This window comes from Microtus oregoni, unplaced genomic scaffold (genome assembly GCF_018167655.1).
Source record: "Microtus oregoni isolate MIOR12 unplaced genomic scaffold, Mior012 000041F_ref0000270, whole genome shotgun sequence".
Lineage (NCBI taxonomy): Eukaryota > Metazoa > Chordata > Mammalia > Rodentia > Cricetidae > Microtus > Microtus oregoni.
The window spans coordinates 15,839,773-15,866,574 of record NW_024543208.1 but is presented as its reverse complement, the minus strand read 5'-3'; the positions used below and the strand labels follow the sequence as shown (position 1 = coordinate 15,866,574).

General features: G+C 49.2%; 1 protein-coding gene across 2 annotated transcripts in view; it reads left to right on the top strand.

The window, feature by feature from the left end:
• Znf618 (zinc finger protein 618) overlaps nucleotides 1–26,802 on the top strand; it is a 181,759-nt gene that overhangs the window by 143,419 nt on the left and 11,538 nt on the right. The window contains exons 7-13 of one of the 2 annotated variants that reach the window (XM_041632513.1): nucleotides 3,044–3,133; nucleotides 3,856–3,891; nucleotides 3,984–4,061; nucleotides 9,405–9,494; nucleotides 20,247–20,486; nucleotides 23,655–23,738; nucleotides 26,214–26,291. In XM_041632513.1, coding sequence (XP_041488447.1) covers nucleotides 3,044–3,133; nucleotides 3,856–3,891; nucleotides 3,984–4,061; nucleotides 9,405–9,494; nucleotides 20,247–20,486; nucleotides 23,655–23,738; nucleotides 26,214–26,291 — 696 coding nt within the window. The remainder of the gene's footprint in view (nucleotides 1–3,043; nucleotides 3,134–3,855; nucleotides 3,892–3,983; nucleotides 4,062–9,404; nucleotides 9,495–20,246; nucleotides 20,487–23,654; nucleotides 23,739–26,213; nucleotides 26,292–26,802) is intronic. The other variant, XM_041632514.1, reaches the window with a different exon arrangement.

Here is a 26,802-nt window from a genome sequence, read left to right as displayed (position 1 = left end):
AAATGCCAACTCCACCCTGCCGCTTTGCACACGAAGACCCCGAGTCCCAGGTGTGGAAGTCATGTAGTTTGTTAGCTGTACGGTTGGGCCTGGATAACATTTAGCAGGGAGATAATCCCGTCACACACAGACAGAGAGACACACCTGCCCATGCATCCATCTTTCAGTGTCAGATCAAAGACCAGTCAGTCCCTGCAGTACACTCCCCGAGCTCCATCTCCGTCTCCTAGGTCTTTGGGAAACCCTGCCATGTGACATTTACCCTGTTAGTTGGGGTGGTAACCATTGTGTTCTGTCTTAGGATTTCTATTGCTGTGATGAACATCATGACCAAAAGCAGCCTGGGGAGGAAAGTGTTTACTTGCCTTACACTTCCTCATCACTGTTCATCACTAAAGGAAGTCAGGACAGGAACTGAAACGGCAGGAACCTGAACATGGAGGCAGGAGCTGATGCAGAGGCCATGGAGGGGAGCTGCTCAGTGGTTTGCTTCTCATGACTTGCTCAGCCTGCTTTCTTATAGAACCCAGAACCACCAGCCCAAGGACAGTGTCTCTTAAAATGGGTTGGGCCCTTTGCTATCAATCACTAATTAAGAAAATGCCCTACAGCTGGATCTTTTTTCTTTCTTCATTACAAGGAGCTGCTATTCCCATCTCACAGAGGCATTAGGGAGTGTGTCCCAATTCAGTCACATTTTTATCAATAGTAGAGTGGAGTTTGGGCTTAGGTGTCTCACTCCAGAATCTACCTCCCATTGCAGGCCCACGGTGGCATTCCTGAGATGCCGGGCTCTCTTGTGAGAACTGTTTCGTTGGCAGACGCTTTTGGGAATAACACTCTTCCTTTTAAACTCCTCCATTAAAGTTCCGGAACATGAGGAGACCATGCAGATTCAGAAGGGCAGATGGGGGTGATTTTCAGTCTCAGAAAGCTGAGTGGGGGGCATCTGTGTTTTATTGGAGCTGGGAAATGTGGCCTGTGGGAAGAGGAATGGGCCTGGTGACAGGAGAGGCAGTGGGCAGAGATACATGAGAGCCAAGTGAGCAGCATCCTCAGAGGGCAGACAGCTCTGGACAACAGGACGAAACCTCATCTGGGTTAGCCCCAGTAGCTTTCCCTGCTGGCATCCAGAGAAGATGGTGGAACTGCGGGAGAAGCTGAGGGTTATGGGCTAGGTGGTCCGGAGTGAAAGGAAGGAGTCTCTCTGAGCTGCCTGGCTTGCCATAGGAAAGGGGGTGATGCTGAAGTAGAAGCCGAAGAAAGGACCCGGAACCACCTGATCTGTGCCCCCTACTTCAAAATTTAGATAGGGAAAATGAGGGGGCAGAGACCACACCTCTCACCCCGCCTCCCAGCTCTCCTTTGAAAGACCCTGGTACTCACACCCTGTGAATGTCTACTACTTCCCAAACCGTGGCTCCTTAGTGACAGTTCATCTCTGCAGCCCTGGTGTCTGCTACGACACCTTTAGGGGCCACCAGTTCCAGGGATGAGCTGGGCAGAAGTGGGAAGAAGGGTGACTGATGTCCTCCATCCCGAGTCCAGCTGAGAAGGGAGTGGAAACCTTCTCCCCCTTTCTTCCACAGATGGAACAGCCTTGGCATGGAGTATTTTTTTTACTCCAGTACTGGGTGCTGAGGAGCAGGGAATGGGGCCAGAACAAAGTGCCCCAGCATGGTTTATCTCAGCAAGGAAAGGCTGTGAACCCTGACTCGGCTCTGGCTAGAAGTTCGGTGAATATTGGTCCCTAGCTCTTTCTTCTCTCTGTGCAGCCCTGAGTAAACTGCCTTACCTCTGAGTCCTGGGGACCCAGGGACCCTCCACAGAGCAACCAGAGGGACACATTTCACCAGGTCTGAGCCAGTCCAAATGCAGGAGAGTGTGCCCTGGAGGGAGAGGTATGGGTCTGGGTGCTACTAGCCTCGCTGTGGGAGGCCCAGGAAACAGGCAAACTTGGACCAATGTTAATGACTCAAAGCAGCCCACCCTACTTTCTCCCTGTTTCTATGGCTGGGAATTTCTATGGTGTGGCTTTTCGGGGTCCTCTGGCATAGAGATTCCCACAGGACCTCAGGCAGATTTGATCAGAGCTGTGGCCTCATCCCGGGGCTCAACTGGTAGGGCTTTCTTTTAGGTTTGCTAGAGAAAGTGTGGCTTGCAGGGCTCTGGACCTCTTGACACTGTGGCTCCGAGGGCCAAACTCAGGTACCTGCCCCCTGCATCTGCCCATGACCTATCTAAGAACATAGCAACCAACCACAGGCTGAACAGGGTCAGGTGGCGTGTGCAAGGCCAGTTCCCTGGTTGCCTGCCACCTAGCGTCCAGAGTGACAGCTCGTCACTTTGGCCACATTCTCCTAATTAGAAAGACCCTGAGAGGAGTCACACAGGGTGCGGTCATGAGCTGCGAGGGCCATCAACATATCTGTGAAGCCAGTCCACCTTACTCTAGGACTTGGGGCAGACCATGTCTCTCTAGTTTGCTCATTTATGAGAGACTGCTTCTCCCCTCTATTGAAGACTGGTTGAGATAACACCCGGGAAGGGCCTGGTCCAGCACCTTGCTCACGGTTATATCTGGCCTTCACCCGGGGAACTGTGGCAGTGCTCTTCTGTGATGGGAGATGAGACTCATCTAGAATCAGGGCCTGGAGTGCCTAGGTCTCACAGGGAGGGTTGAGGAGTTGGGTTTGGAGTCAGAGCTCCCAGGTGTCACGATTCTCCACAAAGGGCTCCTGTTGTCTCAATTCAGGCCTTGTAGTCCCAGCGTGTGTTCTAAGATGCCCTGGAGTAGAAAATGATGCAGGTCTAGAGGGGGACCTTGCTGAGCATGGAGGAGGAGCTGCTCAGAGGTCCAGGGAGTGAGCAGAACAACTACTCCGACTGTTCAGAGAAGCTGTACAGTCCCTGGACCCAGATGGCTCAGGATCAGCTGGTTGGTCCCATCTTGGTTCCAGAGTCTGGTGTATTGACCAGCAGCCTTACCCCAGGTGACCAGTGTCTTTCCACTAAACTCAGAGTCTTTCTGTTTCCCCACCAGACAATTTCAGGTACACGTGTGACATCTGTGGGAAGAAATACAAATACTACAGCTGCTTCCAGGAGCACCGAGACCTTCACGCCGTGGATGGTGAGTCAGGCCCCTCACTCTTGGGAGTCTGTCCCCACACAGTGCCAGAGTCCTGAAGAGAGGGATCTCTGTCGCAAGATTCTGGGGAGGGATTGTCCCTATGTTTCCACATTCTCTGTGGCTGATTCAAATGAAACTGCTAGAGCTTTTAGAGGTCAACACGAGTGGAATGTTGAAAGTTTCTCTCATGTCATTTTAATTTTATTTTGGGTCTTTGCACGATGTAGTAACATTAAACCAATTTGTTGAGATGAATGTCCTCCAAGCATCTTAGATCATAGAGGTGAAAGTTCAAGACATTCATCTAAACATCTAAACTCCTAGGAAGAGTGTTGTGGGTCCACAAAGGACTTGAGGTTTGCTGTCTGGCCCTCCACCTCAGCCACTGAACAGTGATATAACACCAGGTTGCCTCTGCCATGACCTCCCCTCACCTCCCTTTTCCCTCTTATCCCCTTGAATTTCCTCTGCTGACACATACATGCTGGGGCTTTCTGAGCAGCAAGTGTCTGGGGTGGGCCCCTGCTCCTAGTGAGGAAGAGGAATGGGCCAGGATGAAGATGTGCCCTACCATGGCCCTGCCTTCCTGTGTTTTCTCAAGGGCCAGGTCAGGCCTCCCCATGACGCTAGGCATGACCCAAAGAGGTAACTGTGGCCGGGGACTAACAGGGCTTCTGTTTGCTCTTTTCCTCCTGCGGCTGTCGCCTCCCGCCTGGGTACAGTGTTCAGTGTGGAAGGGGCTCCCGAGAATCGGGCAGGTAAGTCTTTGTGGCTGTCCATTTTCTCTGTCTCCAGCTGGGTTCCTGTGTCCTGGGTGACCAGCATGCTAAGGTCATGTGTTCTCCCACAGACCCCTTTGACCAAGGTGTTGTGGCCTCGGATGAGGTGAAAGAGGAGCCTCCGGAGCCTTTCCAGAAAATTGGACCAAGTATGCGGGACCCTGGGGCCAAGGGCTGGTGGGGCTGGGTGAGGGAGGTGGCCTGAGCCACTCTGCTAGAAAGGCTGTAGCTCCAGCCTTGCAACTGTGTACCTGCTTGTTGGCTGGGCTAGGCAGTCTCAGGAGATTCGCCTTCAAGGAGCTGTAGACAGGGTGGGGTCAAGAGCAGGGTAGTGAAGGCACCCAGTCCACAGCCTTATTTCGGTCAGCTTGTTTATGGTTTCCCCCAGTCTGTTAGCCGCTTGTACTTCAGCCTCCCATAGTGGTGAGGGAAGTGCTCCCTGCAGACTTGGTCGATGTTAATGAGATCGCAGACTGCGTATGCTGTAGCACTGTGTCTGGAACATACTAGGTGCTCAGAGGGCGGTGACTGGTGTCATTCGAGGGGCATGTCAGTGAACAAAGTGAAGTGGGGCAACCACCTGTAGACAGAGACCCTAAGGGCAGGAACCACGGTGAACTTGTGTGTCTTCGGCAGACTTATCTTGGATGGCCCTGCACTTGGGTAATTCAGTTCACCCTTTGGATGACCCTGTGGTAAAGGAGCCTGAGATAGGATGATGAACAGACATGAGCATAAGATGGATAGGCACAGCACAGAGTAAGATGAGAAAGGATTTGGGGGAAACAAAACACAAGAGCAGAATGAAAAGTTTCATGTCCGTAATGACAGAATTGATGTGCACAAAACTGGCACCATGAAGGACAGCGGTTAACAGAAGACGGTCAGAGATGTGAGAACAGGCAGCCAGCCCCAGGGGGCTGATGGTGTGACCGTGTGCCAGATAAAGAATATAAATATCTGACAGAAGAAACTTGCTGAGTGGGTGTGTGTCTGAAAGGCTGTCTGGAGTGCAGACAGAGTCAGCGTAAGGAGAGCCTACCATCAGTAGGTCTTAGTGGCTCTGAAAGTGTAGGCAGGAAGAGGAAAACTGATATAGCCACATGTGTAAACAAGTTGTATCTAACTCCGAGTTCCAAGACTTGGTGAGACTTCTCTGCAACATTGTTTATCCGAAGAAAGTGGGTGTGCTTGGAAGGAAAGACTCTGGAAGAATTTTACACCAGAGCACATTGGAATTGGCGTGCAAATAAAAATGAGGGGATTCAGAAAAAAAAAAAAACAACTTTTTTTTTGAAGGAATATATTCAGGGAACTGATTGATAGAGCATGTGTAGGCACTTGGGAGGCTATAGGGCAAGAGGACTGTGAACTCTGAACAAGTAAGTTTAAATCATTGTAAATCTAATTATGGAAGTTGTGTGTGTGTTAACAATTAATCTAAATGCAGAGGTGAGTTACCAAAAAGGACCAGGATTAGCTCAGCTGGTAGGTTAGGTACTTGCCTAACATGCACAAACCGTCCTGGGTGTGATCTTCAGTACCCCTGAACCAAACATGGGAGTGCATGCCACAGCTGCAGAGTGAGTTCAGGACCAGCCTGAGCTATGTGAGACCCCCCCTTCCCCCAAATAATAAAAACTGCAAGAAAAAGAGAGACGTGGATTGATGAGTAAAGGATGAGTAGAAGGTCCCAGCGTTGTGCACAGCAAAGGGCTGGCTTGTCCGACTCTGCTCAGAGTGGGGTCCCATACCAGCTGGATCTGCCGCTCCTTGAAGTTCATCTGAAATGTGAATTCTTTGACTCTAGGCCAAACTTATGGCATCAGAATCTCTAGAGAAGAACCTGGTGGTTGATCTATCCTGTGAGACTTTGTGGGGATTTTTATATGTACTAACGTCTCAGAAAGGTCTGGAGAGAGGCCTAGTGATTAAAGGATGCCCTCCCAGAGGACCCAAGTCCGACGCCCACCACCCACATCCAGCAGTTCATGGCTCCCGGGGCCTGGTACCCTCCTCCGGCTCCCATGGGCACCCGTGCGCATGTGGCACACACAGAGACATGTAAATACAAATATATTTTTTCCATTTAATAAGCACCTGGTTAGGCACTCTTTTTCAGCAGTAAAAGGCTTTAAAATGCCATTTCTACCCCATTAACAATTAAAGAAATGTATGTTTTCTAAAATAAGGAATATTGAAAAATAATGGAGCACAGGTGAAAGTGTAAAGCAAAGAGCTCATATCCCAAACAACCAGAGCCCAAAGGATAAAACAGAGTGTGGAGCATGAAAGAGCTCATATCCCAAACAACCAGAGCCCAAAAGGATAAAACAGAGTGTGGAGCATGAAAAAGAGAAAATATAGAGACTTTTGCATATATAAGGAAATATCCTAGGATAGGACCCGAGTCTAAATACAGAATTTACTTACCTTTCATATATGTATAGATAATCTCTAAGTAATTTCATTAAATATTTTTAATGACATTATATGTGACATAAAGATTCGAAGCATGGGGTTTCCTTCTTGTGGCATCTTTAGGAGCATTTCAGGGTTGGGGATTAGGGATGTTCACCCTGTACAACCGAATCGATCATCGCAATAAAAGCAAGTGGTATAATCTCTCCAGTGAGAAAACAGGAGCTGTCAGTTCATTTGAAATAATCCCAGCACTAATGCACTACGAACATTGTGCCTAGTTCAGTCCTGTTCTCTCTTTTTGCTTCAGCGTGTCTTGGGGACTTCTCCCTACTTCCGTAAAGAGATTAACGTACCCGTCATGGCTGTTTGAGACGCTGTCTGTTTCCTCGAGTGTGCATACCATGGGTGCAGTTTGAAAGTTGAGAGACGCTGTGAGCGTTCTGTTTCCCTTTCTACACAGCTCCTTGAAGACAGGGACATGACAGTTCCTACTCAGCCTCCACTGTGGTGCCATCTCTGTTTAGTGTGAATGCAGGGCCGTCAGAGCATGTCATTAGACACATGCAAACGAGAAGAGATCACAGCCTGACAGATCGCTGGGAACTTCATAATATTAAAACCAGATGAACTAATAAATAGTTTAATTGAATGTTCGAGCAGTGCTTCTTAAACTTTCCCATGCATTAGAATATTCTTGTTAAAACATAGATTTATGGGCCACACCCATAGAAGTTTTCTCTCAGCTGATCTTATACTGGGTTTCTATCAGGCTCCTGTGGTCCAGGAACCACTTAGGAGCAGTGTCTCAGGATGACTTAGGACTCCGTGTGTAGATGAGAATCACTTTGAATCTGATCTTTTCCCTCTGGGACTGCAAGTGTTACCACCACGTTCAGTTTACACAGAACTGGGAAGGGAACCTAGGACATCCTGCTTGCTAGGTTCAAGCTATAGGTCAAGTTTGACCTATAGCTCCATTCCTAGCCCTCTAGTAAAGATTCTGAGCCATAGCTTTCATACACCAAGCAATAATGTGCCTAAATATCAAAGTAAATCAGGAAAGCAATGGAATGGGAGGGTTTAGCACAGCCTTTAGTCTTTGCTGGAGCAAGCAGACACGGTTATATAATATTGGAATAATATAATTAATGCCGTTGATTTAATAACCTTAACAGGAACTAAAATGCATACATTTTGGCATTCCTGAGTCAGCTCCTAAAATTGTTTACCTACCCTAAATCCTAAAGCTTCCAGCAAAGTAGACTGAGAAGCCCTTGGAGATAGAGCTGCCCGCGATACATGTGACATAATGTTGATATCACAGATCTACAGAATGTAGTGGTTTTAAAGGAAATTCACAAAAGGAAAGCAATAGTTCATTATACAAGAAAGTCGATTTCCTTAGAAATCAAGGAAATGGAAAATAAAACCTGTAACATAAGTGAATGGTTTCTCCCAGGTCAGATACGCAAACTAGAGAGGTGGTAGGGGTGCGGTGTGTGACTGGGGGAAGGCACTGTGGCCCCTTCCCCACCTCAGTATCCCTAGAATCACAGGCGGCTCCTGAGCAAAAAGATGTGGATTACAGCATTATTTTAAGTGTGTGTGTGTGTGTGTGTGTGTGTGTGTGAGAGAGAGAGAGAGAGAGAGAGAGAGAGAGAGAGAGAGAGAGAGAGACTTGAAACAATCTGAATGTCCCTTGGTGGAGGGCAACTGGCTCAGCAAATTCCCAAGTCCCATGGGAGCCATACAGCTGATAAAGCCAGTCCTGGAGATCAATACTTATTGATTGGGCAAGATGTCCACAAAGTATTGTCGATTGAATACACCAGGTTACAAAGAGGATATCGATCAGGGCTGGCTAATTCAAGGCCATAAGAGCCAGACAGATGGTAGCAGCAGAGAGATGCCCTAGAGGAGGGTGATGGGGGTGTGGGGGCAGGGCGAGGTCGCTGGTGATGCCCTGGGGGAAGATGTTCCCCATGGTGTAGGGATCATGCAAGATTGCACTTGCTCCTTTTAAAAACTTCGAGCTTGTATTTATTCCTATTTTAGCACTGTCCCAAAAGAACGATTTTACATCAGACGTCTTTAAAGGAGAATTTAGGCAGAACCTCGAGAGATATAAAATTAAGTCTAGTGATGGACCGGCAAGATGGCTCAAGGGCTACAGTGTTCACCTCATAAGCCTAAACCTGGACTCGATCACAGAACCCATGTTCTCTGACCTCTATGTGTCCTCTGTAGCACGCATGCACCCCATGTACGTTAGACACATGCAATAATAAATACGTAAGTAAATAAATAGATATTTAGGCCCAGTGAGAACTAAGAAGTGTGACCCTAGCACCTGGGGACAAAGTCCTGGAGATAAGAGACTATGGCTGTGACCCTTGCAGTGGGCAGGCAGATGGCTTTGCGGGGCAGCTGGGGTTCCCTGAGCACCAGGGCTGCCACTCAGAGTTGACCCCGCAGCAATCCTCTAGGGTGGCCCTTCTGTCACCTTCTTTTTACAGGTAGAAGAATGGAGGCATGACGTAGTTAGAGGCGGGAGAGTTGGCTCAGTTAAAGTGCTTGCATGCAGGTGTGAGAACCTGAGTTCAGATCCCTAGGACTCGTGTTGAAAGCCAGGGGCAGCAGTGTGCACCTGTCATCCCAGACTGGGAAGGCAAAAAAGGGTGGATTCCTGGAGCACAGTGGCCAGCCAGCTCCCCCAAGTCAGTGAGCTCCGAGTCCAGCAAGAGGCCTTGTCTCAAAACAGTAAACAGCTTTGGAAAAAAAAATATCCAAAGTTGATACCAGGTCTCCACACGTATATACGATAACCCATGCACACATGTGTACCTGCAACTGCCCTGCCTCCCTGCACCCCACCACACATAGAGCTCTAACTGTCAGAGGTTACAAAAGAGGCCACACTGGGATTTGAACCAGGCAGTGCAACTTTACAGTCCCAGCTGAGTCTGGCTCATGGTCCAAGAATGAAGAGGAGTTGGAGGCTAAGAGATGCTGATGTTTTGTTGCGGGAGGGGCAAGCACCTGTTCTCATACTTCCTTCTCCTCTGCAGAAACCGGCAATTACACGTGTGAGTTCTGTGGAAAGCAGTACAAGTACTACACGCCCTACCAGGAGCACGTGGCCTTACATGCCCCCATCAGTGAGTCCTTTCTCCAGCCGGGGGATGGGGAGGGCTCTGGAGGGGCAGGGGTTAGCCACTGACCAAGAATCTGGAGCTTTTTCCGGGAAGGAGCCAGCAAGGTGAGCTTGGGTCTGGACTCTCAGGTGTCTGGGTCTAGCCTGAGCCATGAGGGAGACTATGAGGTAGGAGAGCCTAGAAAGCCTGCTTGGCGTCAGAACCAATCAGGTGGAGCTCTCTCACGGTAGCTCAGAGGACTGCCTCTCATACTGGGCATCAGAAGTGGAGATTGCTTATCCAAGCACTGCAGTGGGTCCTCTTCTCCAAACACCTGCACGTGTGAACTTCCTGGCTTTGCGTCCATCTCCATAGAGTCTGCCTTAGGATGTAGGACCACGGTCCAGCCTCCCTGATGGGAGGGCACCTGAGCAAGGCAGCCCTTATGCTGTGATGGTAGAAAACTAAGAAGGCAGAAGACGTGCTAATGTGTGAGGCTGAAAACCTGAAAACCAGCCTCAGGCATCGCTGGCTTCCTGGTGACCGTGACCCATAATCCCTTACTCCTCTGCTAAGATGGAAAGGGATTCCATCGGGTACTGCTGGTTCTCCACACTCTGGATGCCTGTCAGCCTACCTGGTGACTCCCGGGTGCCTTTCTGCAGATGGGAGTCAGATGGAGCCATCCCTAAGTGTGTGAGCCAGAGGGCCTCAGCCTCTACCCTTTCCTGTACAGGTGGACATAGACGTTGTGAGGCGGGACACACATGGCCTCTGGGATACTCGGATGGGGTGTTTAGGAGCCTCTGCTAATTTCCCTGTGTGGGCATCTCACTGCAGAACTGGGAAAAGTTGGGATACGGGATGAAAGACAACCTGTGGAGGTCACAGCATCTAAACCATTTCTCGGGGGATGATCCCAGACCTTCAGTAGCAGCATAGGCAGGTGGGTCCCCTGAGGGCATCTGAGTAGGGAGAGAGATGTCTAGGGCTTGAACAGGGTATCAGAAGCTTCCCCCGGAACTCCTCCCTGCTGGCGGAGCCGTACAGCTGGGACATACTCCTCACTGGATGGCCTCAGTCGTCTTTGCACTGGGTTGTGGTTCTTGGTCTGGCTCACTGTCCGGCTGTTGTGTGACCCTTTGCCTGGTGAGCTTCATCTGGAGTCTGGACTGACACCTGCAGGAGGTGGTGACTTCAGGTAGTGTCTGCTGTGGCCCTTATGTCCACTGTGTAGCCAGACCATCTACTGTGGGTGCCGCTCTGTCCCTTTGATCTCTGCTCCTAATGCTGGTGCCCAGGCATTGGGCTGTTTGTGGGTAGCTGCTGCCGAGTGCCAAAGAGGATGCTACCCAGAATGTACTTAGAGAGGCATGACCTAACAAGGCCTAAGGCAGATGAGGTTGTATTTATTCCACTTCCTTTTCCTCCCAGAGCGTGTGATAAGGAGTGGATCCTGAACCCCACCAGGCAGCTGCAAGCTTACCTCCACCCTGAATCCCTTGACATGAGAGGAAGGGGCACCCCACATGCACCCTAACTTCGTCTCTGACAACCAGGCACTTTCCTCCCTGTATTGCCTCCTGGTTTCATTTTTTTTTCCTCTCCATTTAAGACTTTTCTTTCTGCATCTGTGTGTTGGATATGTTCCTCTGGTACTAATTGATGTCGTCTAGGATTTTAGAAACACCCGTTTAAATTACGGCATGAGATTTCGTCTAGTTTCAGCAAAGGGTAACTTCTACAAGGCTGGGCAGGAGATGGTGTCTTGATGACTTCAGGATTAGGTCTGTGTAGGGGTGGTAGGAGTTGGGTGAGGAGGTGTGATTGCGTGGTGGCCATGGTTGGACATGCGTCCCTGGTTCTGATGAGAATCCAAAAGGCGGACAGCGGAAGTTGTCCTGAGTCGCATGTGTGCACTTGTGTCTGCTTGTGATTTCAGTCACAAAGCATTTTTAAGACCCACGTGTGTCATACTATCAGCTCCGTTTTTACTGATGATGGATCCCCCACTGTGCTGAATCTGAGTCTGTTTGATCACTTGCCTGCTCACTTGGGTCAGTTCCAGCGTTAGGCTGACATGAGTAGAATTCCTGTGAAGGTTTGTGTGCTGCCTTCTGTGGCCCTAAATACCAAGGAGTGGAGATACCAGGGAATAGGTTTGTTTCTTTTTTATTAGAACTGACAAGCCATTTTCCAAAATGCCCATAGCATCTCAGCCTCCCCTGGGAAGGTTTGGGGCGTCTCACTCCCTCCCCCCCTCCTCTCCCCATTGTGTGTCCCTTTTATGTTGGCTGTAGATACTCTTATTTGAGTTGCTATGCATCCTTCATCACATGGATAGTTTCTCCCAGTCTTTGGCAGACTTGGTGGTTTCCATGCAGCATCCACTGATGAGCAGGTAATTTTCTTTCATGAAACATTGATGGGGGAGAGTCATCTGTCTATTTGTTATTTTCATTGGTTAACAAAGAAACTGCCTTGGCCCATTTGATAGGCCAGCCCTTAGGTGGGTGGAGTAGACAGAACAGAATGCTGGGAGGAAGTGAGGCAGATGCCATGCCTCTCTTCTCTGGGGCAGACACGATGAAGCTCCAGGCCAAGATGGACGTACACTAAAATCTTCCTGGTAAGACACTACCTCGTGGTGCTACACAGATTATTAGAAATGGCTTAAGCAAGATGTAAGAGTTAGCCAGTAAGAGGCTAGAGATAATGGGCCAGGCAGTGTTTAAAAGAATACAGTTTCTGTGTTGTTATTTTGGGGCGTAAGCTAGCCAGGCGGCCGGGAGCCGGATGGCAGGAACACAGTCCGCAGCTCCTCACTACAAATGGGGGCTGTAGAGATGGCTCAGTGATTAAGAGCATTGCCTGCTCTTCCAAAGGTCCTGAGTTCAATTCCCAGCAACCACATGGTGGCTCACAACCATCTGTAATGAGTTCTGGCAATTGAAGGTGTAAGTCACAAACAATCCCACACCAGTTTGAAATTATGATTAATAGAATGGTTATTTATTTAAGGGGAGAAAACTTACAGACCACTGTCCCAGACAACAGCCCTCTGCGCAATCAGGAAAGGAGCCTAGTCGCTGGAAGCAGAGCCAGAAGCCAGAGCACCAGCTGAGGGAAGTGGCCACTTTTTTTAAAAGATAAATAAACCACGCCCCAGTGGGCTGGTATTTCAACAGCTATTGGCTGAAGTAGCAGAAGGCGCTCCTGCAGCACAATGGGCTCATACTTCAGCGACTATTGGCTGAAGGAGTAGAAGGTCCTCCTGCAGCAAAACATAGTTTATCATTCTTTTTACAGTGCTTTCTGAATCCTTCCTCAGGGGTATCCTTGCCTACCTCATAATGGTGAGGGTCTCTTCCTTGCTGGCAGCAATGTTTCAGATCATTTTAACATCCACATTTGGGGCTGCAGTTGAGTTGCATTAGCCCCTGACTGAGGTGAGGTAGGAGGCTGGTCCTATTCTGTGTAGACTCCGGGTTGTCAGACAGCCTTTGTTGAACTTACCTTTTCTTGTTCGGTGGTTTGGTACCCTTGCTGGAACCAGCTGAATGTCCAAGGGAGTTTTTTCTTTTCCATGGATTCATTGTTCACTTTTCCCATGCACCAGGGCTCTTTTTTATTACCCCTCTTCAGGAGGTCTTAAAGCACCTCTTCTCAGGTCTTCCGCTTTATCCTTCCATTGTAAAGAATATAGGCTCATCTAGGAACTTTATTTTTTCACACAAATGTTAGAGGCTTGCCAGTTTCTACCGAAATAATAATGATGAGAAGGGGGAAGACAAGCGGGACAGAAAGAAAAAGTCAGTTAAGTTTTGAGGGGGTTACATTGAGTCTGTGAAGCAGTTTGAGGAGCACAGGCATTGCAGTGATGCTGGGGCTTCAGGGCCCATTACGGCAATGGTGTTGGGTCTCTCAGGCAATCCTGGCCACAGTGTAGCCCTCCAAGGGTCTGGGGCTTCTTTAGTTCTCAGCCTGCGTGTGCTCTTCGGTCTTAAAACCTGTTTCATTAGGGTCTTGTGTCTTGTGATGCTGCTGTAGTTCTTACACTTGGATTTCCTAGTTGTTCCTGCTGCTTCAAGGGAGTAGTAGAATTTTGCATTCTGGATTTTATCCTGCAAGTTCACTGAATTTGCTTGTTAGTCCTTGTCGGTTCCTTCTTTTGTAGATTTCTTGCTCATGGTAAAATGATCTGCTAATAGAAGCAACTCCCTTCCTGGTCTGTCTTCCTTTTGCAATCTGAGGGGTTGTACTCTTCACAGTCTTGTTTTAGGGTGTGTTGTATGGTGTTGAATGGAAGAAATGAATGGGCACACCTGCCTGTGCCCCCTCACAGGGTTCAGTTGCTGACAGCTAAGTGTCCTCATTTTCATCACCGCCGTTGTCCCCGCTGCAGCAGGCTCCTGTAGCCACCCTCGCCAGCTCAGGCTGCCTTCCCCTCAGTTCACTGGAAGTTGGGTCTGCAAATTAGGGTCGTGTGGCATTTTCCTTCTGTTGAGACGAATGTGGATTCTTAACTTTTTTTGTTTTGTTTTTGTTTTGTTGTGTTGTGTCTGTTTTTTGCTAGTGTAGTAAATGGGATGTCTTTTAATGAATCATTGTGCCTATATTTTATTAAGGTTAAGAAATGGTTGTGATATGGGCTGAAGGAACTTGCAGTATTGGGATGTCTCTTCTTTGGCAAAATTTCTGATTTAAAACAATGTATATTTAATGTACATTACTCAGATTACATATACACATTTGTGTACATGGAAGCACACTCTGAAGATACCATTACAGTGAGGTTAACATATAGTTTATGTACACAACTTTGATCTACACATTTACACACATAGATGCACACAGAAGAGCCATCCCAGCGAGGTCTTTGCGGAGGGATTTTGAAGTGCAGAGAGTCAAGGGAGTTTGGTCAGTTGCTTTGCTTTCCAGAGCGTGTTTTCTACTCACTTCTGTGTAAAATTTCTCAGGATTTTCCCTGACATTTAACCAGACTCTCCCAAGGGCAGGGAACTACAATCCTAAATTAGGAATGTGCCCGTGATCAACCAGTGGGGTGTGACTAGGGGTTCTTCATCAAGAAAGTAAATATTTTCGGTGAGTCTCTAAAGCACTAAATAACCTTGGTGAAATGTGGCAATCCCACTGCAAAGTTCCCACCATTTGTAATGTAAAAGTGGTAAGCCTTTGTTTGGTCCATGGATGTACCAAAATCCAGATGATGAATGCTAATCCGCCATCACCTGTGCCCTTTTGTGATCACTCATGTGCTGTTCCCATCCCCCACCAGTCCGCTTATGTTCTGCGGATGAGTTTTCATTTCCAGCTTATGTGGACTGCGACAGAATGTGCTCCATCACTGAGGTAACCTGCCCCTCAGTAGTTCACTCTGAATGCAGTCACGTGTCCCTTAAGGCCAGGCACAAGACGAGAAGCACATCATGAGGGTGTTTGTTGTGCACATCAGAAAGTGCCACTTACACAAACCAGTAGCTGTGGCTTTTCTGTAATCCCCATATCCTGGGCACTGAACGACAAGTGACAAGTAATACCCCACGGTCTGGATAGACATTACCCAGCCCCTTGTCTGGTTCTTTCCTTGGGTGAACTTTTGGATCTCATGCAGACGAGCTGCCATCTTTGTGGGATGGCGGCATCATCTGGTAGGTGTATGCTTAAGGACAGCTAGTTGTTTAGGCTGGTGGACGGCTCAGGGATAGAGTGCTGGGTGTGCACGCATGAGGAGCTGAGCGGTGGCAGCGCCTGCCTGTGATCCCTTACTGACCAACCGTTCTTGTGAAAACAGTGAGCTCTGGATTCAGTGACAGACTCTATCTCAGAAATATGTGGTGAGCTAATAAATCTGTCTGAGGCTGACCTCTGGCCTCCACATATGCACACAGAGGTGAGTGTGCTCACAACACACATGCATAGCCAACAATTAGCCGTTGTTTTCCAAGGTTAAAGCCACTTTAACTCCAGCCAATACCATGTTCTTGCTGTGACATTCTTGTGTTTATTATGTGTCAGAACAGAATTGTTTCACAGAAGCAGTTTCAAAGAAAATTCCTTTCTCTTCCATTTTCTGAAGAATTTATATAGAGTTGGAATTGCTTTTTATAAATATTTTTATAGAAATTCAACACTTACTTTGCCAAACCTGGCATTTTCTTTATAGGAAACATCATTTAGTAAATATATTCCCTTTCCATATATTAGTAAATTAATTATTTAAAATTTTTAATTAATTTTTAATTTGATTCTATTATGGTCAAATACATATTGTGATTTCCAATCTTTGTAATTTATTGAGTTTTGTTTTATTATCTACCGTCTAAATGGCCTCTCTTTGCTATATGTTCCTTGTTGACTTGACCAAAATTATTGATTATTAATTAATCATAGGTAAGTTTGTTATATGTTTTGTAGTGTCAGTTAAGTTAGGTTAGTTGACAATTTTCAAGCCTCTGTAACCTTTCCTGCCATTAAAAAAGAAATTGGTTTATCTTATCAGGTACTGAAAATCAAAGCCCTTAAAATCCTCACCTTCCAATCTGGGTTTTTCCATTCTCTCTTTAGGATGTATTCATTTTTGGCTAGTTTGTTTGAATGTATCCTGTTAGATGCACACACTGTGTCAAATCTGTTTCCTCCCCCTTAGAATATTTAAAGTTTTTGTTTTAAGCTTCAAATGAAAATGGAATGTACAAGCCAGGCATGATGGTGCATGACTTTGATCCCGGCTCTCAGGAGGCAAAGGCACAAGGTTCTCTGTGTCAGACCATCCAGGGCTACATAGAGAAACCTTATCTTGAAAAGAAAAAAGAATATACAATTCTTTAGTACCAAAAGTACAATAAATGAACTATTTCCTTTTGATTGAAAAGTTTAATCCATTTACATTTAATATAGCTTATTGATATGACTGGATTTCATTTAGCACTATATATTTTTCTGTTTATTTATATCATTCATTTTCACTCTTACTTTTTTGCATGCTGCAGTACTAATCAAGTGTTTTTAAGTTTATTCCATTAATATTCTACTATTAGTTCTTTTTCACTTTGTGGTTTATAGTATACATCTTTGGTGTATTAGAGTCTATATGAATTTAGGTCCTAACCACTGAGTCATCTTTCCAACCTTCTGACCTTTCTAAGTACTAACCCGTGATACTAGTTCTTAGTAATCTGATTTTTGTTCAGATTCATCTGCTTTGACCAAGAGATTTTTATTTTTCTTCCCTGATTTCTTTTTCCTCTCCTTGGACGTGCGTTAGATTTCTGATGGTGCTGACAGTCAATCTGTGTTTACTTTTTCAGCATTATTATCCCCCTGTTCTTCACTTTCCCCTGCTTTCAAAGTCATTAATGTTTTCTTCTACAATATCTAATCTCTGAAAATTCTTTTTTATAGCTTTCCTTGTTCTCAGCCAGGGTATTCTTTAAACCTTTGGGTACATTTATAATAGTCACTTTAAGGCCTTTGTCTCATAATTCCATCATCATATTTATTTCTTTGTTTCTTCTCATTGGTTTTCCTTTTGATTTTTAACTACATTTTCCTGGTTCCCCTCAAAAGTAATTGCTTTGTGTTGCTCATTGTAGATGGTATGTTGGTATGTTCTGGACTTGACTGGGCTGTGTTTTCTTCCTTGGTTTTGTTCTGGTAGGCAACTAATTTCCTTACAGATCAACTTAATGCTTCAGAGTCTTGTTTTTAAGCTAGGTTAGAGCAACAGGAGTAGCTCTTACTCAGCAGTGCAGTAGCTCTTCCAGACCATGGCCTTTCTGTGACTCTGCTGACATCACCAGGCCTTCTGCTCTCTGGCAGGTGGGGCCCCAAAGACTGCCCAATCTTGTGTGACTTTTGTGTGATCTCTGAGTCCTCATTCACGTCACACACACACACACCTCCCTCTCTCACACCCACATTAAGGCACACACTTGTCTGTTTTCCCTGTGCAGAGACTCAGCCTACACAAATGATTTGGAATTCATCTGAAGCCTTTGAGGAAGCCCCTGCACATTTCTCAGTTCTTCCTTGGTTCAAATGTCTGTTCTTTGCTAATCTGCCCTGCAGTGTCCAGCCTCATCAGAAACCCTGGCCTTGATCTCTGTCCTTCTGGTTCATGTTCAGTGAGTGGGCATGCCTGCCGGGCCCTGCTCTGTTCTCTGAGCTTAACTGTCTGCAGTGGAGGTTTTGGAATGAGCTGGGACTCACCGAGTCTCATCCTGGCATCACACCACCTCCTGGTGAGGTCTGCTGGCTGTAGTGTGTTTCTAGCTTCCTCAGAAACTCCAGTCCTGTTCCAGTCAATGCATTGTGGCCAAAAGTCCTCTCTGGGGCAAAATCCCATGGAGGTTCTCCCTGCCCCCACCTTCAGTGATGGTTCCTTCACTTCACCTCTGCTTCCTAGAGTCTAGAAACAGCCCATGCCTCTCTAGTCTCTTACTTTTCTTTAATTTTTTTTTTCCTGCTTTGGTTAATTTTTCAGCTTCCTACAGGATACAGTTTGCACCCTCTCGTTGTTTAGGTGTGTTATGTATAAAAATATCTTGTGTTTCTTATAGTAGAAAGTAGCCAGTCTGCCTGAGTGCTCATTCCTAGTACAAGGCCAGGTAGCAGCCTGATGGTGTTCTCTGTGAGGTCAGCATATGGAGTAGACTGTTGGGTGATGTGAGTTGAGAACCTGCTGGGATCCTTCCATGCTGAGGATGACCCTGACCTCTGTGACCCCGTCTGCTCTAGGCTTTGAGGCAGGGGTAGGATAAGGAGAGCCTCTTGTTGAGCTTCCTGACTTCAGCATCCCGAGTTTCCCTCTTCTGGCCGTTCAGTACTTTCATTCATGGATGGCATGACTCTTCTTGATGACCCCTGTGGTTTGTTCAGGCAGTGTATGAAGACAGAGGGACAAACTGGACCACTCAGGCTTTGAGAGAGCAGTCATCAAAGGTCACAGCAAATGCCATTGATGACAGTCACTGCCTGGGAAGGAGGAGGAGATGAGATGGTCGGTCAGGGCTCCCTAGGCAGGAGCTGCTCAGGTGCGGCACATAGAGCCAGGCAGGGCCGCTATAAAACAATCCCCAGAAGTGGTTCTGCTGCTACAGAGACAGGTCTGTCAGGAAAACACGTGACCAGGCAGCTCATGGACTCTCCCTGTCCTCGTACCCAGCGCTCGGGATGTGTGGGCGAGTGTCTCATGGTGCATGGAGGGGATATATAATATAGGCCTTCTTGAACTCCTGACTGGCTTCAGGTTCTGTCTTACATTCCCTGAATAAACAGGAGCAGCAGAAGCAGTTTCCATATGGGGACTAGTTACTTTAGGGTATCTCCCTGGCTTCTGGATGTCTCTTTAATCCCTAAGGTAGGAAGGGGAAACTATGTGCCCTATATAGTACAGAGCCTGGGGCTGCTGAGGCCAGAAACCATGGAGCTAGGCTTCCACCGGGAACTGGCATCTTCAGCCTCAGCATAGGCCTGAGCGAGAGCCCCAAGCCGTGGCTCCTAAACTGTTCCTCCCGAGGGAGACAGTGAAGCAGTCAGAGGTGGCCGGGGCAGCAGCATCTGGTTATTCTGTGGTAACAGAGGGGAACTATCAGATAAGCCATCCTTCCTGTTTCACTCAAGTGGGAAAGAAAGAGCAGGAAGGGAAAGAAGGAAAATATGGAGGTGCCCTTTGCCATGAGAGCTCCCTGGGCTTTCCTCAGACGGAGGCCCCCAGGATCTCCTCAGCTAGGCTGGAGCTGTTAGAGCCGCGACTGAATGGCTCCCCTCCCCCTGGCACAGTCAGCCCTGCCACAGGCAAGCATCTCTGTGCTTGCTCCGCGTCAAGGAGAGCCATGGTTTGCATGGGGCCCAGATTCCTTGGACCCTGACTTCTGCATCAGTGCTGGAACGGCTGGAAGTCGGGGGCTCAAGGGCCTTCATCTCAGCCTGTGATGCGGTAGCTTGAGTCTGTGCCCAGGATGGGCACTGTCCTGAGAGCAGGCCCCACCTAACAAGGCCCCACCACCCTCACAGAGCCCAAAAGACAAATTGGCTGAGAACACTGACCCCAGGGCCTGTGCACAGGACTCTAGGACCCCCCTCTCCTCTCTGCCATCAGGGGATATAGCTGTAGACATTACACAGTCTCAGGAAACAGGCCTTGTCTGCTGCTCTTCTGAGTGGGTCAGGTTAGGGACAGGTTCAGAGCACCCAAGGCTACCTGAGAATCCATCCATTCTCCGAACCTAGCTCTGTAGAGGGTCCAGTCAGAGTTCCCACACCTCACAGGGGACAAGCATACCTCTTTTGGCAGTGACAGGTCCCGAACCTCCTAAGATAGCAGTTCCCAGACCCTGTCCCTTCCCTACTCCAGCATGGAACCCAGAACATACTGCCTGTCTGGTTTTCATCGCCACTGATCGGCCAGACTCCCCGTTGGAGGAAAAGGGCCGGGAAAATGTACAAAATGTACTCGTGCCTGGGGAATAGTCCAGATGCCCTTTATCTAAGGATGCGGGCATGCAGAAATTGCACAGAGGTGATGGTGATTAACAGGTAGCTCTGAGCATGAACTGAAGGTCAGGCTTTAGGGAAGATTCCGATTTTCAAAGGTTCTCGGGCCATGTAGGAGCTTGAGCCCTTGCTCTCTGTAGAATGAGGGCGGATTCGTCATAGATAGGTCAGAGTGGGCATTCCGGGGTAGCTTGCGAGTCCAGTCACCTGAGAGCAGGCTCTGGAGACCCTCGAGGACTAAGAACATCATCCTCTCAGGTACCGCCCCCGGGTGGGAGCCTCCAGAAGATCCAGACACGGGTTCTGAGTGTTCCCATCCAGAGGTCACCTCATCTCCACGCTTCGTGGCAGCGAAGACCCAGACGAACCAGTCAGGGAAGAAAGCTCCAGCCTCTGTGGTCCGATGCACCACCCTCTTACACCGTACCCCTCCAGCTACCCAAACTCAAGCGTTTCGAACTCCAAACTCGGGATCTCCAGCAAGCAAGGCAACTGCAGGTATGTCTGGCTGCCATTACCCATGCCTCCCTGACTCCCTGCCTACCGAACAACACTGGAGGTTCCATCATTCCTTGGTAAAGATTGGGACCCATGGCCTCTGGCTACCGGTGACCCTGGCAGACCAAGTTCTGGACCTCAATTGGAGAGTCAAACAACAAAATTCGCAAACATCTCAAAAGTAATTTGTTACATTTTTCCCAAATCATAGCCTGAAGGGGTCTATTTTATTTGGCCTTTATGAAGTTTAAAAGTTCTTATTAAAGATAAATTGAAAGTGTTTGACCACGAGAAGAGTCTCTGCAGAGCCCTGGGTGCTGACTGTGCTGAGACACCTGCCCAGGCTCCTAGGCCATGGTCCTGCAGGGCAGTGGTTGATGCCTCCTTCCCAGTTCCACCATCCCTACCACTGGCTGCCACCTCCCTACCGCAGTGGCCCCATGGCAGGTATCACTTACCATGGTAATCGTGCCGTTGTCTGTGACCATGCAACCCCACTCTCTGTCTGGACCCCTTGGCGTGAGCTTGCCTTTTCACCTTCCGGAAAACGCTCTCAAGCCGCTTCAGTACAGATATGCTCTCCACCAAGTAGGGCGGCCGACAGGAGCTCTGTCACCCTGGCTCCCCACTCCCTAGAGTTCCCCCCATGAAACCCTCCCGGAGATAGAGGTCCAACAGGAAACCAGAGGATGCCAGCCAGCTCCAGAATTTTCCAGCCCTATACAAAAGGAACCCTGTCTCCAGAAGGTGACTGAGCAGCAAAATCCCCAGAGATTCTATCCTCCAGAATATAAGACCTACTGAGTCCTAGGTACCAGCTGCCAGGCACCCTGGGTCTCAGACTTGCATGAGGAAAGCCTTGGGCCACATACCCGGATGATGGTGCTGTGCTTTGGGGGGGCTATGGGCCTTTTGGTTGCCTTCAGGAGGCCAAAGCTATCCGTTAAACACACAGAGTGATTGCACGGAGAGGGCAGATAAGTGAGCCCTGGCATCATTTGGTGACTGGTGACCTGGCTGGAAATTAGCACTGCTTGTCTTTCTTCTGGTTAACAAGCTAATTTGGGCCAAGCTGTGGTCTTGTGTTTAATGTGCTTGTGTCTCCCAAAAGGAGGGGAGTCAGCCAACCTTGAAGTGTGGAATTTTTTAACTACCATGTTGTGACAATTGTGTTTTTGACTACAGTCGAGAGGACCAAAAGTTCAAGTCCTACTTGGGCTACAGAGTGGGTTCAAGGCCAGGCTGGGCAACTTGGTTAGACCCTGTCTTAAAGTAAGAGGAGGGTTGGGGATCTAGCTCAGGGGTAGAGTGACTGTGGGGGGCCTTGGGGTCAGCCCTCAGCATTAAAAGCCCTGGAGAGACTGGCTGTCGTGAGCCCTTCATCAGATGGCACGGTCATGCCTTCTGCCTTTGCTTGAGCTTTGTAGCTGAGTCTTTAAAGCCCCTCGGCTTGCACTGAGAATTGTTCAGGGACTTCGTGGCATTTGGCACTCATTGAATGTCGCTATCTTCAGGCAAATGTCCAGCAAGCCATGGGCACACCAGCCTTTATGAGACTTGGAAGCCCTGTGGTGGATCTTACCTAGGTTAACCAGCTGGTCAAGTGCAAGGGCAGCAGGTTGGGAGCAAGAGGTGGCAGGGGCTATTAAATGGAGCAAAGTGGAGACAGCCATTGCCATTATCCTAGAGAATATGGCTGTTGGTGTGAATATTATACCTGAAATACCTCACACTGCTTTCCAACCAGATGCCCTGGCACCAGGAAAGTCAAGCAATGGGGACTCAGTACGGGAGCTGGTGACCTGAGTTGCACTAAGTCATACCCGAGTGCTAGTCCGAACAAGGATCTGCCTACCTGCCTGCCCTCCTGTGAACACAGGCTTCTGTAGAGAAGGGGATCCCTTTTTTCCTGGAAGGGAAGCGCCTGCCTCCAGTCAAGCCTCACATTCTATCTTAGTGGACAGGAGCCTGCTAACTGCAGTTTGTTTGTCTGTCTGTTCAATGGGCAGTACCGCACAGCCGCGTGGCTTTGCGAGGATTAAAGACCATGATGGTAAAACTCGAACCCAGTGCCGGGCATATAGTGGGTGCTCAAGCGTGAGAGCTCCTCCCCTCTGTAGCTGGAGAATGAATGGGCTATTTGGAGACAACCCATGCTGTTATACATGCTGGACACAGAAGGAGCGTGGTCCTGACACCAGCAGCCTCTACAGGCTATGGGAGGCCTGGAAGAGACAGCGAAACAACTGAGCAGGCCTGTAGTGCTGCCTCTGGCTGCCTTTTGCACCCATCACCCAGTGCACCCAGCACACCCAGCACTTTCCTGGGAAGGATGGACCGGTGAATGGTGTTCCTCCAGGGGGTTTCCCAGAAACAGCACTTGGAAGGAAATTACAGAACCCAGTCTTTAGAATCCCAGTATTTTTCAGGATACATTAATTGAAGCTCAGTGAGTCACCTTCTGGTTAGTTTCTCTGAGCCTGTGGTAACCTCATCCAAGCTGTTTAAAGGGTTTGGGCTGATTGAGTATCTCAAGTTGAGTTTCCTGAGACCTGCATCTCCTGGATCAGCCATGCCCTCTAGTGCCTGGAGCACCTTGGAAAGGCTGGGTTGTCTTATGCAGGTGGGGATGTAACTATAGAGCTCTGCTTGCCGGAGCCCGTCTCTGCATTATGGGGTTTCCAGAGAGAGAGAGCCTGGGTGATGGGGAGCCCTCAGACATGGCTCACGGGGAACAGGGAGTTCCAACCTCCTCACCTGGTCTCTGGCCTTTTCCTTTCTGCTTGTTGTGTGTCTGTCCCAAGACATCCTTTATGCTTTGGGATACTTGCTGGGCCAGAGCTACCTCCAGACAATGGGCTGTCGTCCTTCATCCTCTTCTGTGGGGGCTGTAGCAGCAGAATCTGCCAGGGTAACAAAGCTCATTTAAATGATTTGGCCTTACACATACGATCCTGACCTGTTTGCTGTCTTCTCATTGGTCCTTAGGCAGGCCACTTCTTCCCCCTCTGTCCCTGTACCTCCCAGACACTACCCAGAGATGCTCTTGGGAACCAGGGGGCTCAGGGTTCTTGTTCTCCCAGCTCCTCTGGGAGCCCTCTGCCCACTCTGACCTGACAGACAAGCTGATCCCTCCCTGTCGTTCTCATCCCCCACCCCCTCCCCCAGCAGAAAGCACCTTCAGTCGGCGGGTAGAAGGCAAAGCACAGAACCACTTTGAAGAGACCAACAGCAGCTCACAGAATTCTAGCGGTGAGTGTGCCTGTCACAGGATATCACGTGTGACCTGAGAAGGGCAGCACTATGGGGTCTTCTGGTGCATGGTGGGAGGGGAGCTGAGCAGGGGAATCAGAGATGATGGAGCCTGTGGAGAGCAGAAAGCCTTTGTGTCCATGGATGCTCTTCTGCGGCTGTCTCTTGTCCACGGAGAGAGGAACTTCCTTAATCCCAAACTCAGGCATCAATTCAGCCAGCCCACATGGATAGCCCTAAGAAAATCAATTGCTAAGTTAAAAGTAACGCCGTGACATGTTTCTTTTCAGGAGATGCAAAAGGGGTTCAGTAGAAAGATGGCTTACAGGAGCCAGAGGTCCCGGGTTCCGGACCCATGCTGGGCCACAGAACAGATAGATGCTCTTCTAGCCCCTGCAGAGCTATGGCTTTGCATGAGCGCTCCTGATAGTGTTTGCTGCCACCTAGTGGCTACCTCGTTCTGGATTCTAGTGGTACCTCAGAGCCTGCAGAAGAGAGAGCTTTGGACTCCAGGGTTTACCCTTGGCTGGAATGTGGCTGAGTGAGTGCCCCCGTGCCAAGACTGCCTGATGTACACGGGCAATGGCATGCATCTTCGCCACCATGGACTTCTGCAAGGAGCACAGACATTAGGTGGAGGCTTCTGCCTAGTAATAAAAGCAACCTCTCTGGATCCATTGCCTCCAGGGAGTGCTACCGATGAGCCCTGATTCCTCCTTGGCCGTGAGTGCTTGAGGAGCAGAAACTGTCCAGAGCACACAGGCAGAGAGGAGGGTGCATTGCTCTGAGGCTTGTCTGCTTTTTTTCCCTTTGGTGTAAACCAAGCAATCAGCACAAGTTCCAATGCAGAAGTGTCACTGTGACCCTTCGAGCCCCTCTAAGGGGTTAGTCTAGGAGAGATGTCATGACCTGTGCAAGGTCACAGAGGATCGAGTGGCAGCCTGGAATTAGAACCTGGTTTTCCTGGCATGACTTGGACTCAGCCAAGCCCTGTTGCACCCCTCACACCTCTCCTGACACCAAGGCTGATGTTTGTTTGGGAACAGCACTGCCGTAGGCGACGGCTGCTGCTGCTGTTGCTGCTGGCAGCCACTGTTTATTGAGCACTTACGACGTGGCTGGCATGTGTTCAGAGCTTTGTGTGTTGCATCTGCTTCACCCATACCACAATCCTGTGGGCATGGTGTTCCCTTTACCCCCACTTTCTGGATGAGGAAACTGAGGCTCGGGATAACTCCATTGTAGCCCCAGGTTCCCCAGACTGGAGGTAGAGCCAGGACCCCCTACTCTGCCTGCGCTTCACTTTTGGAGGCTTGTGCCAGCCTCCCCTCTGGCAATGCCAGCAAATACCATCCAGGGCTACGCAGGTACCAAGAACTCCCATCCTACTGTCAGGAGCTGGCGACAGTTTTCAACATTGTCACCAAGTGTGTGGCCACTTACAGGCATCGTACCTACACCCTATAGCCTCACTGTCAGAGCGCCCTAGAGAAATGGCCCTACCTCCCTTCTCACAGGTTGCCTGCCTACCCAGAGTGCCCCCTGGCTCAGCCCCAGGACTGAAGAAAACTTTAGCTAAATTGTTTCTCTTTTGCAGAAACTGTAAGTCCCTTGATTTCCAATCCTTTCCCTCTCCTGCAGAGTAAGTGATGCTCCTGCTGGGGGGCTGGAGAGGACAAGGCAGGTCAGGGAATGAACACTCCTGCCTCACAGAGATGTAGACGGGCCTTGGGCTGCCCTCCAGGGAACCAGCAATAGTCTGTGGAGGCTGCAGAGGGCCCAGGAGGGTGGAGGGGTGTGCACAGGTTGTCAGAATCCTGAGCACACAGAAAGGAGAACAGGTTTACCCACTCCTGGATGACCAGAAGCCTCAGGACTTCTCTTCCAAGCCATCCTCCTCTCTCTTGCCCTCCACGTCTACCTATTAGTGTTTTGTTTCCTTCTTCCTCCCTCTTTGCCAGGTACTGGTGTGAGTCCTGAATACGCAGAGCTGATGGTGCAGGTGCAGCTTGTCCCCCTCAGCCCAGCCTCCTCTTCCTCTCCAGTCCTACCCCGCTGCTGCACTTCCTCCATCTCTTTCTCTCTTACCCTCCCATTGTGAGTTTCCGTGTTCATCCGTGCATCTGCTCACTCCTTCTGTCCATAGCAGTGACATGGGCAGGGGGCTGAGCTGTGGATGGCAAAAGGCACAGTGTGTTTCCTGAGAGCTCCCGGTGCCTGGCTGTTGGCATGAAGTAAGCACTTGATAAGGAGCAGGCCCGTTGCTCGAGCAGCCTGTCTCTGCCAGTCTTCCCTTCTCTGCGTTTCTGCCTCCCCACAGCGTTTCTCTCTCCAGGCTAGTGACAGGCCAGTGGACAAGCTGGGCTCTGGGCCCCAAGTATGCATCTGGGTCCCCCACCTTCAAAGCTGCCTTGCAGCCCAGTATCAGGGTACCTGGGTATGAGCCACCTGTCACATGTCACCTGTCTTCCCCAGAACCCTACACATGTGGTGCCTGCGGTATCCAGTTCCAGTTCTATAGCAACCTGCTGGAGCACATGCAGTCCCATGCAGGTAAGGCCAAGGGGACCCAAATGTACAAACAGAAGTGACGAGCAGAGCCTGCTCAGAGAACACACCCCTCCCCATCTCACCCATAACCCAGCACACACATAATGCTGCCACTTCCTGGGCACCCACCCTCTGAGCTCCCAGCCACTGCCTAGTCCAAGCTCTGGGATCTCAGCTCCAGCTCAGGATGGGTTGGAGGTGGGGGTGGAAGAAGGGCTCCCGAGAGGTTGCGGGCCAGGAAACGAGACCTGGAAATGGGCGTTGTCAACAGGAGCAGAGGCTGGGGTAGAGAAGCCAGCAGTTGCTCAGGTCTTCCTGTGACAGACCATTCTGCCTCTCCAAAGCCCCAGTGCTCAATGGAGCTCTTGGAGGAGTTAGCTGGAGGTGTTGAGGCTGTTGCAGGCTTCTAGGCCTGAGACACTGACTGTTCCACCTCGCAGGTTCAGGCTTTTGCTGTCAACCCTCTGAGCCTGTCTTCGCTCTTGCAATGCACAGCACAGGCGTTCCGCTTCCC